The sequence below is a fragment of the Haliaeetus leucocephalus genome, unplaced genomic scaffold (assembly GCF_000737465.1).
Source record: "Haliaeetus leucocephalus isolate CR32 unplaced genomic scaffold, Haliaeetus_leucocephalus-4.0 Scaffold206, whole genome shotgun sequence".
Classification (NCBI taxonomy): Eukaryota; Metazoa; Chordata; class Aves; order Accipitriformes; family Accipitridae; genus Haliaeetus; species Haliaeetus leucocephalus.
In genome coordinates, this window is record NW_010972642.1 from 6,154,882 (window position 1) to 6,170,620 (window position 15,739).

A 15,739-nucleotide genomic window follows, 5' to 3' on the forward strand; every position below is an offset into this window, starting at 1 on the left:
GCCAATAATCTACTTGTGTTTCCTAAGGAAGAAGCAGAGAAATCCCTTGTCAGAAAGCAGACCTGGTTTTGTCTTACTGTCTTTGACAGCAACAGAAATCATCTGGTTGACAGATGAAATGTTGCACATAAAACTTTATGAAGATGGAAGCGGTGGCACTGAAGAAGTTGATTCTGGATTGGCAGCAGCATATGTGCTATTACAGGGAATGTGGCAAGGGAATAACTCAGAAAAAACCCACCAGAAGTGCTGAAGTGAAAAATCTACACATATTTTTCAGATCCTAAATCTCTTATTGCCAGGGATGTCTTTTGCTTCCTCTGTGTTTTATTAGCAATGTATTTTTCACATTGCATTCAATACTGAAACACAATATTAAATGCTTGAATAGAAACACACTTTTTCTGATTGTTATGCCAACAGGAAAAGATCTTGGAAATGGGAGAGGCCAGAAATAGGAAAGGACCAATCACCTCACAAGTATGAGACCTCCCAAATTGCACTCTAGTAGCTGGCATTCCCATATGGTGCTCTTGTCGCAGATTAGAAATCACAGTAGAGACTGTATGGTGTAACACATTCATATTTGAGCTTTACAGCAAGGAGAATTTTCTTCCATGTACGCTTCTTCCCCGACAAGGCAAATACAGACCACCAAGAGAAGCATCACTACATTTCCCTGAAGCTGTGGTTATTTGTGCCTGTAGAAGATAATAACCAATGTCCTTTTCATTCACAGTTTCCTATACATTCTATCACACATTTGCTTCTCAGGCAGTGACACAAAGAAACTGACCTCAACACTGAGACTTCTTTTTTCCCCACCATATTTTACAGGCTTCATGACTGGTAGCTAGTTTGAAATTATTATTTAGGTACTTTCTATCCCAACATATGACAGAATAATACATTATTAGTTCCATAAATCAAGATAATCTCACATCAGATTATTAATCAGTTTCTTTCCTAGCTCTCCTCTACTCACCTGCTGCTTAAGCTGTTGCACAAGACGGTCTTTCTCTCGTTTCAGTGCAGCCACTTCATCTTGGGTCTTCTTCTTAGAGGATGAAAGTTCCAGCAGAGCAATATTGGCATCTTTTTCACTAATGGCAGCAAGAAGGGCTTCTTGTCTGAAAAAAACATAGAAATACATTATTATTCTGCAAAACTTAGAGGAAGCCTCCATAAAGAGTTGAACATACCATAAATGCTGTAGCAGCGTGCAACTCTGAAGAGAAGCAATAAATATGTTTGTCATGGTTATACGTCCATTGGTAGAGCAGAAAGTCAAGACCCACCTGCCTCCCCCTAAATGGCTGTGCTGATACCAAATTGTTGCTTATAGGATAAGAAAAGTACATAATAATATGTTGTTATTCTGCACTCAGCTTCTTAGTTTTTAATAACTACCATTTATTATTACTTTGGCTGAACATTTTCATTGTTTATAATGTTCTAAACACTTCCAGAACAGATTTTGAGAATACACAAATACTGGACTAATTATAAGACTTCTGTGTTAAATTATATTAGGTTATACTGCCTATTCATGCAGCTATTTTAGAAGTAAGGTGGCATGTGACAAGTTTATTGAAATCACTTGAACAATACAGTGTATTCCCAGAAGGAAATGAAGACACAGACACTTTTGTGCTACATGACAGATGTTGAAATAGATGCCTTCAAGGATACTTGAGCTATTCTTTGACTTTTCTTGTGAGCAACCAACATAATGAGATTATTGGATGCATGTCCTGTGTAATTAAGACAAAGGTAGGCCTGCCCTCATCACAAACCCTTTATAGCCTACAGAAATGGTGTAAGCAAGAGTATCCTGTAGCAAGATCTTGAGGGTCAAGCACTGTAATAACTAGATATAGAAACACAACCTTGCCATACTCTTTCCCAATACCAAAAACCTCTTACAAATAGAGTTCAGAAACATTTTATAGATACTGGGAAGAGAGGAGACAAAGACAATAGCCCTGATCATAAAACAGTAGTTCTCAAATGAACTCAAAGGATCGCTCTATGTTAGGGAAAACAACTATTTCTGTCCTTTGACCTTAATTCTCACCTTTAGCTGGTGTGGCCAAATCAGGATGTGCAACAGGACATAAAAGAAAACTTTGGCTTTATTGCCCAATAGGGTGGCTTGTCCCACCTCTCATCACCGCACAAAGAAGGAATAAAACGAGGTCCTAAGCATTTGTGGTGGTGTGAAAGATGGCATCATGCAGGAGTGATGATGAAAAACAAGCTCCGAATACTACAGATTTCCTACCTACCTTTCATCTAAAAATTCAGTTGCAACTGCAGTTAAATAAAGTAGTAAAAATTCCAAATTCCCAAATAATCCAAATTTCTACCTGCTGTAGTTTATAAAGAAAAGATTATTAATATTGCTAATTTCAGAGAATGATTTTTTAAAAATAATCAAATGTGTTAAAACTATTCTGCTAATCATGTCAATAGCAATTATTATGCTAATAACATTGCCATAACGCTTAGTCTTTTATTAAAGATGTAAGAGAATTTATAGAAGCTTAATATAAACTATTAAGATTTCCTTTAATTATACTATTATATCCTTCTGTTTGTTGTCAAGATCTTTTTTAAAAAAGACTCAGCACAATCTGGTGACTTAGGATCACACTGGCAAAGTGTTGAGGGTAGCAGTGACACTAATCTTCTTTTTCTAATTCACCTGTTACCACTCCTTGAGCAGATTTTATTTGTAGTAAAATAGCTTTCTCTTTTTCTTCCTGTATCTTCTTTTTAAACAACTTAACTTAATCTTAGTTAGGAATTTGTAATTGTGGCTAAAACAAAAATACTTGCTCCAAAAAGTACTCATTGAGCTCCATGTGAATGAACACGACTAAGAAAATTTGAGAAGAACAGGAAAAATGGACAATGCTTTAATTTAATATTGATGTTTCAAACATATGTATCCAACATACCGGACTTTTAAACGGAAGGCTTGAAAAGGGAAAGGACTGGTACTACTGGAGTACCAAAATTTTTATCTGTTAAAATGCTGAAAACTTTACAAATTTTATGACCTTGGTGAGCATGAAAAGATGTATTTAATATTGTAATGTTTCTGAGGACAGAGAGTGAAATAGCTTCATCAGTTATTTCAGTGCTTAGATCAAGGGTGCAGGGAGATGCACACCTAAATATGTAGGATGTAATCAGATAGCTTGCACTGGCTGCAGGTCAGCTGGACAAAGAACTTACTGTCCTGGATACTTAGTAATCCCTTCTCCAATCTGTAAGAACAACTGCGTTTTTATTTGCTTCTTCACTTTGCTCTAAAAGGTCTCAACAATACTGTTTTGCCCCTTAAAAAAAACCCTCAACGCATTATTTTAATAGAATGGGACCAGGAAGTGACTACACGTGCAGTCCTGCTGACAGATCTGAGAAGACGGTAGTTGTATGGGTGAGACACCACATTTAAAAAGCTCTTGTTATTTTTTACAGGTGGAAAAACTACCATACTGCTCTCACTTGAAAGGTGAGAAGTTTTGCCAGGACGATGGGTGAAAATTGACTCAATGATGAGAAAGCCCATGCCTGCTTTCAGATGAGGGATAGCTGGGATGGAAGAACAACTTTTTCTTACACATTACGGGTTTCGGTGAGAAGAGGGTGACTGATATATGACCTGGCTTCCTTCTGATCCCAGTCAGTGACAGAACTCTTAGAAATACTTATGCCAGTGAAAGCTTAAGACCTCTATTGCTGCACAGCAGAAGAAACTGGAGCATAAAAAAGCCACTGCTAAGATGTGATCTCTGTTCATCCCCTCAGTCACTCCAACGATTGCTAGAGTTTTGCTGAAGCTACCCATATACAGAAGTTTGCTATTATCAGGATCTCAACTGAAGCCATATATCCTGTATCAAAAAATGTGAAAGAACTATATATTTCAAGAGGAAAACGTGTGTTTCGACAGACAAAATTGTTCACCGTCTGACAGCAGAATGGACTTACACAATGGACTTTCTCTGGGGGGAATTTAGGTCTGGATTTATACAGGTGTTTCTCATACACGCTAAGAGACTACGCTTGCTCTAAGTGGACTACCAGCACACCAAAAATCTGACAGATCCAGTTTAGAGAGTACTTGGATCCTGCCTAGATCATATCTAGAAAAACTAGCACCTTAAATTATTCCTTGTCTTTCAAGACATGATACCACAAAGTTAGGCAATTTTTTTAGACACTTCAGGATAACTGAAAGATACCCTAAAAACATTTGTGCTATGAAGAAATACAAATATTCTGATGACTTAATGGAGGCAAAGAGTAGAAGAAAGGAAAAGGTGCACATCAGATTCCCTGTTGTGGTGTCAAGATTGTAGCTGTGGGAACGACCGATAATGGGTGCATTATTATTGCCACTTCTTTTCTGTTAGTTTTGCTTTATGGAAAAGTATTCCATTTTGGATGTCTGCCTGAAACATGAAAAATATCAATAGAGCGAAGTGACAGAATATGATCCATGACCTCTGCTTTTTTCTAGCTATTGGTATCATGGGAAAGACAGGCTGGCTTGGAGCTCTGGTCATTTTCACTTTCTTTAGAGTAATCTGTTTTGATTCTAAAGAAACACTTACTCTTTTAATAGTAAACCCACAATCCTCGCTAATGATTCAGGACCAGAGCCAAGAATATCTCTGTAACAGTATCTATATAGCCATTACACTGGTATGGAAATTGGAGGTGCCTCAAATAGCACATAAACCATACCTTCTGCAATCAAATCCTTTGTTGCCCATCTCTACTTCTTAAGTGAAAACTCCAGGACCAGGACAACAAGATATGAATAGCAGTCCACTAATTTTTTGCTGAATACTCTTTGCTACCACACCTTAGAAAAAAACATCCTACTGGCCAAAAACTTCAGTGCTACAACATGTGTGAGATGGGTGCTGGCCAAGAAGTGGGGTGAAAGGCATTGTGGCTTTCTGACTGCTTTCTGGAACTGAAACAAGATGAAGTTTGAACCAAAGTAAGAAAAGATGCGATACATGCATTGTAGCTGCATTTTTGAATTCTGCAAGCTAAACGTGTACTGTTTCATATGGGAGAAGTGCAGGTGTCACTGTTGGCTCTGCTGAAAGGAGACATGTCTGTGAAGGTGCACTGCTGTTCTCAACAGAGCTTGGAATTGCTAAAATGATTCTAAAAGACCAGAAAAAACAAATATCACCAAGCAAAAGACAAGGTTTGTGACTGAAAAGCACTACAAAACTGACTGCTTTCCCTTCTTGAGAGCTGTTATCCCCAGGAAGACCAGAAGAACATGCTGTAAGAAAGACAGGGGAGGTAGCAAGGAGAAAATGGGCTGCTGTGTGAATGGTGCTAGTAGCACGTGAAAAAACCTATCTGTCAGGAGTGCTGCCGTCAGTCACAGAATCTCAGCTTTAGTTTAGGTAACATCAGTGGTACAGGCTTAGCTTCTTCAGCAAACTGTGTGTCTTCAGTTCACAACATCAGAGGTCCTGAAATGTTCTAGTGGGCAGGCGAAGTATGTAATTGCTGCACAACTCGAGATGGTTGATTTTTTAAAATGCTAGCTAATGCCAGAGTCACTACATAAACGTAGCTCGCTTAAGTTAGTTCAGGTATTTCAGACAGTGGTAGTAGTGTAGCTACAGAATAGTAATATGGCAGTACAGCTGCCTCTGGAGTACTTCTGATTGACGCACAGTCTCCATTCTGTTTGCAGTTCAGCTAGGACTGAGAATTCTAATAGCTGATGCCAAGGACATAGTGATAATGAATGACTCCAACTCCAAGATGGATCCAAGATGGATCCAGAGGACTGAAATATCTTATGGAAGGCAGCAATGACTGCAGAGCTGAGAAACCACTGAAAATTGTCATGACTGAATTCTTCTGATGCCAAATATTGTAAGCCCTTGAAGCATTCCTGATGAGGTTGTCCTGTTGAATTTACTGGCCATCCTAATACTTTTGTGAAAACACAACAAAGAATAGTGTGCAAAGGCACATCTCCTTCAGACCTTGAATGGAAATGTTTGATTTTGAGAATATAGCTCATGGGAAGATGGGAACAGTTTAAATTGCAGCTTGGTTTTCAGTACAGGCCTTGAATCGAGGCAAAGCTTGAAGAACATCCCTCAACCACAGAAACAGTCTTTTTTTTGAATGAAAGCTTAAAAATTAGAACAATGTACTATTATACTACTACATACTACTAATACTACAAGCTGTAGAAATAAAAGGCATCCAGCAAAGCAGTATTTTCTAAATCTTTCTGTAGCAGAGAAGAAATGCCTTAAAGAATTGTACAGCATTTAACTTTAGAGGCTGAACAATATTTTTCTTAGGGAATACTTCAGCTGCAGTGACTTTAGTAAAAATGGCAGGTGCTACCATCTCATACACATGCTTACAGAGGCCCTAGAAAAAGACATACACAGCGTAGATGAGATTTCTTGTACAGGCTTGGGTGAGGATAAATAAGTGATTTGGTAGTTTGAGTGACCAAGTATTTGAATGAACCTAGAAAATAAGGAACTACAGCTCATACAGATTCAGTTTCCCAGTCCCATTAGCACTAAATCACCCTAGGGTCCAGTGTAGTCAAAACGGTAACACGTCTCCCTGGACCACTGTAGACACCAGTCTTATTTCATTTCTCTTTTTCCTCTTTGGTGAACCACAGCATATTTTTGCAAATGGGGACATGAGACTTTCTAACTACTCAGAAACCTTCAGCACTGGAGGACTAATATGCTGTATTCCTGGATAATAAGCTGTAGCAGGATAAGTCCAATAAGTAGTAATTAAAAAGGTTCATCCACAACACTAAGAATGTTTTAACTACCAGAGTAGCCAAGCTTGTCCTCTGGCTTACAAATACAAATAGAATCAAGATGTCTTTAAATGGTTCTCTACAGGACTTGGTTTCAGGAGACTTTGTAATTACTTCACAGCTTCTTCCTAGTAAAGGAGAGGAATCCTTTCAGTAAAACATAACAGAAAGTGAATTTTAAAAATCAGTTTCGTACTTTGCAGCATAGTTCTCAGGGTCATAACGCTGGAATATTTATCAGCTGTATAATTAGAAAGAATAACAGGCTGCAAACAGTGCTGAATTAATGATGTTTTAAAACATAACAACTATACATATTCATTAAAAGAATTCGTTTACATATGTCAGAAAGAACACAAATTCCACACAGAAATGTTATAGATTGTTCGATATAATTTCATTTCAATTATGAGATTTCTGAAAGTGTGAATGAGATAATATAAAAGCAATATTGAGATCAGCAGCACCTCTGATTTTAATGTCACTGAGGAACTGGGATAATTCCATCACGCCTAGTTTCATCATACGGATCATATCTGTTTTCCTTCCAACTGGCATTAAACCACAACACTTAAGGGTCCGACAAATTCGCAGAGCTCAGGTAGCTACAAGCTCATAGCAATCCAGTCAGTTCCTTCAACAGAGACTGTTGCTCTTCTGTGAGGGATGACTGACCTGCCAGAGTTTTCAACCTGGCATATTAAGATAAACTGCAATTATGGCTGCTGTGCCTTTAATTCACAAGGCTTCAAATGGGAAAGGTTCTGCTGTTCCATAAACTGTTTACTCGCTCCAGTGGTAAGGGCTTCAGTCACCACAGAAGGAAAGAGCTGCTGCCTGTGCAGTACTTGCTTCAGTTGTCTGATTTTTGTCCACTGCATTTACTCAAAGCCTACAGAAAATGCTGATCAAGCTTTTAATGCTTTTCTGTCACAGGCATTTGTAAGACTTACCATGGCAAATCATTACAGAACTGTATTATTTGCATACGAATTTAAAAAACCCCTCCCACGAAGTGACAACAACATAAAGAACTAGTAGGCAAGGAGATTCGTATAAAGTATTGCAGTATTATGAGAGCTAGACAGACACTTAGGCGACAGCTTAGAACATAAAGGTGTTAGGACACAGTATGTAGTAATTTTATGGGTTTGGTAGAATGACACTGTTTGGGTGGGTCACATCTGATAAACTCTTAAAAAGTAACTAGTAATACAATACACCAAACAGCTGATCCAATAGGACAGTTCTCCTGGTGCTAACGTCACCCTTTTCATCACAAACTGCATCAACACATCTACATTGGTAGTTCCAAACTCAACATTTTTTTCTGCTTTTTTTTGCTGGTTATAGAACATCTTCCAAAAATTAAGAAACTTTGACTGCTCTGAACCATGTGGAGAGTAAATTCCAGTTTCACACCCTGAGAGCCTGGCAATTAACAGCCACCATCCTGGCAGTGTGGTTACTGAACCTGCAGTACTCACAGGAGGGAGGCAGTCCTCGCAGAGCTCTGGGTATCAGAATTTAGTTCTTAAAAGTAATCTTGAAAAATACTGGCAGTCATACCAGAGAACACCATTTCAAAATGCTAACAGACCAGTACCTTACTTAATTCATGAGTTGCCAAATTCTGCACCAGCTACACTTTCTGCAGTATTTAAGATACAGCTATATGAAAAGCACAAAGTATCCCAAAGTGAGCAAAACATTTATCCAAGAGAAACAGTAGCAACCTCTTGCTGCAAGAAGGTAGGAAAAAAATGTAACTTGGCAATATGTGCCACCTGCTTTTTTAATTACATGTGGGAATCATCAAACCTCAGGCTGCAAATTTCCCAAACACAGCCTTACACCCTCAGTCTAAAGGGATAATACCATTCCTTCCATTCCTGTACTTGTTTCCTGAATCAGCAAGTTACCTTTGCCTTGTCTGGATGGCACGTCAGCAGTCTTTCTCACCCTTGATCTACACCCTGACAGCTCCCAAAAAAGGAATTGCAGATTTAAGCAAACCAAGTGAGAAGAAAATAAAAAGTTGCTTGTCATCAGCAAATTGAAGCCTCTTGAATTTACACCTTTTTACTGTTCTTTTCAATGTCATTACATACAAGTGACCACAACTGGAAGACAAGAGATAAAAATATAAATTGTTTGTGAAAAGAGTGGTGTGGTGACAAAAGAGATGCCCCTTTAATTTTCCACTGTATGAATGGTGTGATAATAAACAATGTTAATTTTAGACACAGGAATCATTACCATTTCTGCTGTCCTTGTTTAAAAAAAAAAAAAAAAAAAGATACTGATAACATATTTAGACTTTCCTATACACATTTCCTCTAACATCCTAAATGTCTAGGACCACAGAAGCATCATTCTTTACTAGGATTGATAAGCAATGCTTTTCAAAGTCCTTTCCCTGAACATATTTGATATAGTCACAAGTAATCCTATAAATATTTTATATTACCTTTCCCATCAATATTTTAGCCTTTCTTTTACTTAAGCTTTCCATCTTTTACCACCTTGGCACTTGAGGCAAAGATTTGCAGTTCCTAGTCCTGCTTGTGTCTGAGCTTTGAGCACTCAGAATTGCAGTACAGCTCCAGACTGTGTCTGCCAGCATGTCCAGAAAAAAATCTAAAGCTTTTGCAGAGGGACATTCCAACCCACTACTAATTTCCTGAGCTATTTTTATTGATTAATTCCTCCAGTGAAAAAGTGGCTGTTGCACACCACAGCTGTTAACTGATAGTACATGAGCCTTACCTACTTGCCTGTGAAGAGTGGGAGTTCTTGAAGATGGCACATTTTAGAAGGAACCTTCAATCCTGGCACCTGATGTTATGGGAGATTTGTCCCTATAAAGGGTAGTATTTTTTTTAACACAGCTACCCTTGTTTTACCAGCCTTCAGTGCAGAAGCTGGATGAGAGACAGACGTACTCACAAGGCTCTCGAGTTCCACAGAGCTGGCTTTTCTGACAAGGAAGTCCTGAAACGTGCTGTCTGTCTTCATCTGCAGTTTAACAGCAGTGCAAATAGAGCACAAACTTAAGGTATAATTTTCATCCAGGCAATACAGGCCACCAGAATACATCCACCAGAATTTAAAAAATGACCTTATAAGAAAAGCAGCTCTAGTTTCGTTTCCTGTGACACAGCCAAGTACAGGTTGAGCTTTAGTTTAGCATGTGGTTTCACAATCGGCTTAAGCTGACACAAGACAGGGCTCTTGCTGAAAGAGATGGTTCTGCCCTCCCATTTTCAGGTTCCTGCCCCTTCCCTGGTGTCAGCATCAGTGACTGTGTACCCCTGCAGCCTGGCAATCCAGTTAAAACCCAGCCCAGAATAAACAGGAGGAACCTATATCTGACCACAGGTTCCTTACCCCTACAGGAACTGCAGCTCTTCAAGATGCTGTGACAGTGTCAAACCCTTAGCTGCCAAAGCCAGTGCTGCCAAAACATCAGAATGGAAAGTGAATCATGGAATTCACATTGATATAACACTTCAAACAACCACAATTACTAAAGTGAACATAACTGTTCTTTAATTATGTCTTTGTGAATCAGACCCCAGGTGAAAGATGGTAGAAAGAAATTTCAGCTATATCAGTCAAACAATGATAGCAATACTGCAGTCTTAGCGTGGTTTCTGATCATGTGAAAAACCCAAGTCATGATTTATAACATAGCTGTTTTAAGAAAACTATCCAACCTTTAGATACAAGTATTTCTGGTTAGTATAATGCATCTCACTTCTTTCTGCATCTGTCTTGTTTCCATGCTTGACATACTCATTCTGATAGGTCATCATACCTTCCTTTCTTTATATTTTATCTGTCTGCTCACTGGAAACCAAGGCAAAGGAATTAATTTGATTTTGGGACCATATGCATATCATCACTCGTCCTAGCCATGTCCTCAGTGCATTGCGGTTCCACATTTTTTCCTGATCTTTTTATATCTGTCGCTATAGAATGTTTTATTATTTGCTTTGATTTCCTTTGGAAGGTCTAATTCAGCATGAGTTTTCATAATTCTCACTTTATTCCTGTAATTTCTGCGTCCCAGAAACATCTCTCTCTGAACCGATTTTTAAGGCTGCTGCTAATTTCCTTTTGGATGCAGATACACAGCCAGTTAGGTTTGTAACTCTTCCTTATACTTTTTCCTCTTTGTTTGGGATGCAAAGATGTCATCGTTTTGGACTATTGATATAAATAAATTCCCTGCTTCCTCTACACTTGAATCTCTGAGTCCTTCTGTCCAATTTACTTGCTACCTAATATTTTTAATTTTTCACTTTACTAGTTTGAAATTGAAAACTTCACTTGTTTAGCATAGTTTTTTAATTTAAATATAAGTGTACTCAATTTGTGGTCACTACAGTTGGTTTTGGTGATGATTTTTTCTCTAGTATCAACACTTATTACAATCCTGAAGTCTTAAATCAACATTACTTCTTGGTGATCTAGTAAATATTGAGTTAAGAAGTTCAGCAGTTTCTCTGATTTGTATCCAATAAATAGATGTTTCCCATAAAAACACATTTCTCCATTGTTATTTACATCTACCACAACTCTACACCTAAAAGCCATAGCAGACTACCATCCACTCTCTTTGTATAATTCCTTTTATGGTCCTTAGGTTATTTTGACTCAAAGTAATGCTATTTCATTCATGCTATCACTTTTCTATTTCCTCAGAATCTCCAGTATCATTAATATACACCACCTGTACTTTCATTTCCAGCTTTCCTGAACAACTTGTACCCACATTCCAGCTGTGACTATTATCCTATTTCCCATTAATTGCCATTATCCCTGTGACATCTGGTTTCACGTTACGTACCAGATGTGTAGAGCTACTTAATTTTGTTGTTCTTTTACAAACATCTCAATTTTCCTCTGCATTTCAACAAATTTTCTTGCTGGAGTTACAGTTTGCTTTCATTATTTACTGTCTATCTGACTACCAACCTGGATGTGTCTCACCTAGCTCCCTCCTCCCTCTTCTCTGAGGATTCTTTTCTACAATAGTCCAATCCTCTTTTCCAGAACCACCTTGTCTGGTTTCTAAAAAGGTATATTTCCTCTAAGGTCAGACACCGTATACTGGACTGCTTACATTAACTCTGCAAAGGATGGCTTAGCATTTGGCGACAGTAACAGCAGCAGCGCTAATGCTGACATCTGTTCCATCCTCATCTTAATGCTTACTACCTGGATTTCAGTCTTTTCTGGTTGCTGCTGCTGCCCAGGAGATGGATTGAAAAGGGAGCACAAGAAACACCAACGTCTGGATAAGGCCAGGTATAGCAGCATCAGGGGAAAAAGAGGATAGAAACAGTTTCATTCAGCACTGAGGCATCACTTTGCCTCCTGCTCCTTGTATCTTCAATGACCGCTGCTTAAGCAGTGCCAAAAAAGTGTTTCTAAGCAAACAGAAGTTGTTGAAAGGGTGGAGGACAGGAATGGAGCAGGTGCCAGGGACTATGGATAAAATTTGGATATATGTAGTTCCGTTATTGCAGTAGAAGGGGCCTGGCTGAGAGGTTTAATTTAATTTCTTTTTTCAGATCTGGGTCTGAAATTAGGTGTAGCTTCTTGCAGTCTCTCAGTGCAGAAGATTTGTTTGAATTGGCACTACAGTATGTTCTGATGAGCTCTGAAGATAAACAACTTTCCAGGTGCTTAAAGCAACTGGTATTCCACAGTAAGTAGGGAGAATCCTACCATTTTCTTTTCTGTTTTTATCTCTATCCAGTCCCTGTTCTTCATGGGAAGAATGAGAAGAAACTGGAGCTGCATGCTGTAAAAAACAGTTTAGGAAACTGAGCATGCATACTCTGCTCTAGAACAAGCACTGTTAAGCCTGATCTAAACCGTGGAAACAGACCCTTGACAACCCTTCATCATCAGATCCCTGCTAAACATAATGATACATTCTGTTACGCAAAGCCTTTTTTCATGTACAAATTTAAAGGGTTTTCATAAACAAACTAATGAAGCTCAACAATCTCAAATTAAGTCGTTATTGCCTATGTTTTGTAATGAGACACAAGTACATGAAACTTAAGCAATGTGTTGAAAGTGAGAGAGCAAGTAATTAATATGTGAGGGAATTGGAAAAAACTCATTTTAGCAAATTCCAGGTACCAACACCTTTTCCATTGAACAAATTTGAAGCTGTGTTTATCCTGTAGTTTAAATGAAACTTCCATGAAAAGTGCCCTCATTGAGGAAACATTATCACATATAAATTTACAGATATAACTCCAGTATCTTAGAAAAAGTAAAAAACTCCAATTTCAAGCATATGAAATAGAAGAAACAAATGTAAAGCAGCTTGTATCACACAGAGATACTGGCTCTCACGAAAACCTGTCTACACTATAGACAAATGGAAGTTCCCATACCCTCCTGCAGGTAACCTCATGCTTGTTTTGATATATTTGCCCTTTAATTTGTTGTACCATTGCTAAGAAGTATAATTTGGCATCTACTTAGGTACTGAGACTTGTGGAAAGGTTAATTTCTTGCTAAATTTCAAGATGTTTAAATTTTATCTACTTTATGGAAAAATTGTGCATATTTTCCAAGGCTGACTTCAGGATGAGAAGGTCAAGGCAGAAATTCAAGTGTGCTGCAAAGAAGAGGATGGCTTTATGGGTTACAGCTTCTTCATTCTAACAGTATTATTTACAAACTATTAGAAGAAAAAATGGCTCTTTCTGTCAGTTCCATATAATGTCTAAACTATTTAAAATTATTAGATTAAAACAGACAAATTCATGGCAAGAATATACAGTGGAGAATTGTATGGAGATTCACAGGGGACAGGGGCAGAAAATAACTGTGAGGCAGGGTGAACAGGAATGAATTGGGCAACTTTTAATCCTGAAACTATCCTTAAGAAATAAGTATTTTACACAACATCAACAAAAATTCTGAGCATTTTCTGAAGTGTATGGACCAATGAATTTACAGAAAAATATAAGGATGCTTCATGCAGAATAAATCTTTTATAAACTGAGATGGGAAGACCACCAACAAAGAAAAGCGTTAGATTTTAAAAACTAACATCTGCTAACTGCAACACACGTAAACAAACATAGTCAATTGAAATAGAAACATGGCTTAGCGGAGCTGAGAGTCAGGATCTACTCTTCATGCCTGTCACTTGTGGTTTGACCAAAAGCACATCATTTAACTACCTCTGTAAATGCAAATACTACTATTTACTTAAGAGAAGAATTGTACGAGTACATCTGGTAACATCTGGAAAACAGTGACATCCTGAGCTGAAAACAGTCAGTCTCCTTTTTTTATTTATTGTTAGCTTAAAGGAAAAAGGGGATTACCAAAATCTTGCACACTTCTAGCTGCCTTATTTTTGCTAAGGGTACCACGATTGCACCGAGATTTTTCACTCCTTCACACAAGAAACTCAAGGAGCTACAGGGCCACAAAGCTATGAAGGAAACACCTGAAAAGCAAGAGGATTCCCCTACCACCAAATCCCCAACAGACACACACAGCAGAGAGCTCTTGGGCAAGACAAGCTAAACTGCCAGCTCTGCGCAAACCTGCGTTTATGGATTTATGGCAGCCTCCCAGTTACAGGCCCATCTGGGTTGGAGGGGGGGGAGGCTGGGAAGACCATGCGCCGGTTGCATTTTTGCCATTCCTGCTGCGGTATGGCGTGAATAAATCACAGGGCTGAGGTCAGAGCAGCCAGCCCATAAAGTGATTCATGGGCCCAGCAGCACATTCCCCCAGGACTATGTACTTTATTACAGTAAACCTCAGAACAAGATACAATTTCCTGTCTCAAGGAGCAGCCTTTAAATCAGGACACCTGGACAGCCCTGAACCACTTACAGAAACAATAGGTCTCAGCCCCACCGCTGCCTCTCCTTGCTGGCCTGCACTGCCCGAGGCCTGCTGCCTTTAACGCTAAATACCACCTTTAGAAACTGCCTCCTTCTGCAACAGATTACTGTGGTGACGAGACCATGGAGTCAATGTACTGATATAATCCTATTCTTCAGCCATAGCTCCCCACCCAAGAAATAAATATTCTCCGTCTGTTATCTTTCATTCCATTTTAGCTTTTAGGTGTCTTCCACACTGTGAAAATTTGTCAAGGCAACAAAGGAACTGAAAAGTAACTCATTGGTTTCTCTGTTTGCGAGCAGATCCTTCACCGAGAGGTTTTTTTTTTTTCCCAAGCTGAAGAACCTGCCATGCAATTTAGTTTGTAGTATGGATGTTCCCACTGTGATCAAAGACTGTGATCTGAGTTTTGGGTTTGGCATCTGGAAAGAAACTAAGGTGGTGACAGAGATGACAGTATTGTTCGACTCCTGACAACTCTCACTCTCAGCTAAGAGTAATGTTGCTTTTACGCCACAGGTTACATTTTCAGGAGAAAGAACAAACGAAAACTCGCTTTAAGCCACGAAACAAAGCAGTTGGTATTTTCTGCTCTAAATATTCTGGGGAACCTTATCTCTAAACTCTTAAATCACATAAACCTTCTGGGCTGTAGAGGAGCAACCTGCCATGACTGCACTTCTGCTGGTCTCCTTGAAAGCAACAGGACACTCTTCAAATAGAGGCTTCCCATGTTCACACAAAATGGTACAGAAGAAAAACTTGCTTTGCCTCCTTCAGATCCATAATGGATCACTGGAATGAGTTTCACTCGGGTATATTTTTTCAGTATGCATCATTCAACAATGAGGAGAATGAATAAGAAAAGAGAAGGAAGCTTCCCTTCGAGCATTTATTGACAAAAGGCAAGACTTTCCCATGGCTTTGCTGACATTCTGTACAATCACCCTGCAAATAGTGGAAGAGATCCTGATTATTTTC

The 15,739-nt window shown here is 38.7% G+C and overlaps 1 protein-coding gene across 1 annotated transcript in view; it reads right to left on the reverse strand.

The window, feature by feature from the left end:
• The window catches only part of ERC1 (ELKS/RAB6-interacting/CAST family member 1), a 294,179-nt gene that overhangs the window by 51,858 nt on the left and 226,582 nt on the right, over positions 1 to 15,739 (reverse strand). Inside the window, exon 16 of the mRNA XM_010566193.1 lies at positions 986 to 1,130. Within this exon, the coding sequence (XP_010564495.1) occupies positions 986 to 1,130 (145 nt within the window). The remainder of the gene's footprint in view (positions 1 to 985; positions 1,131 to 15,739) is intronic.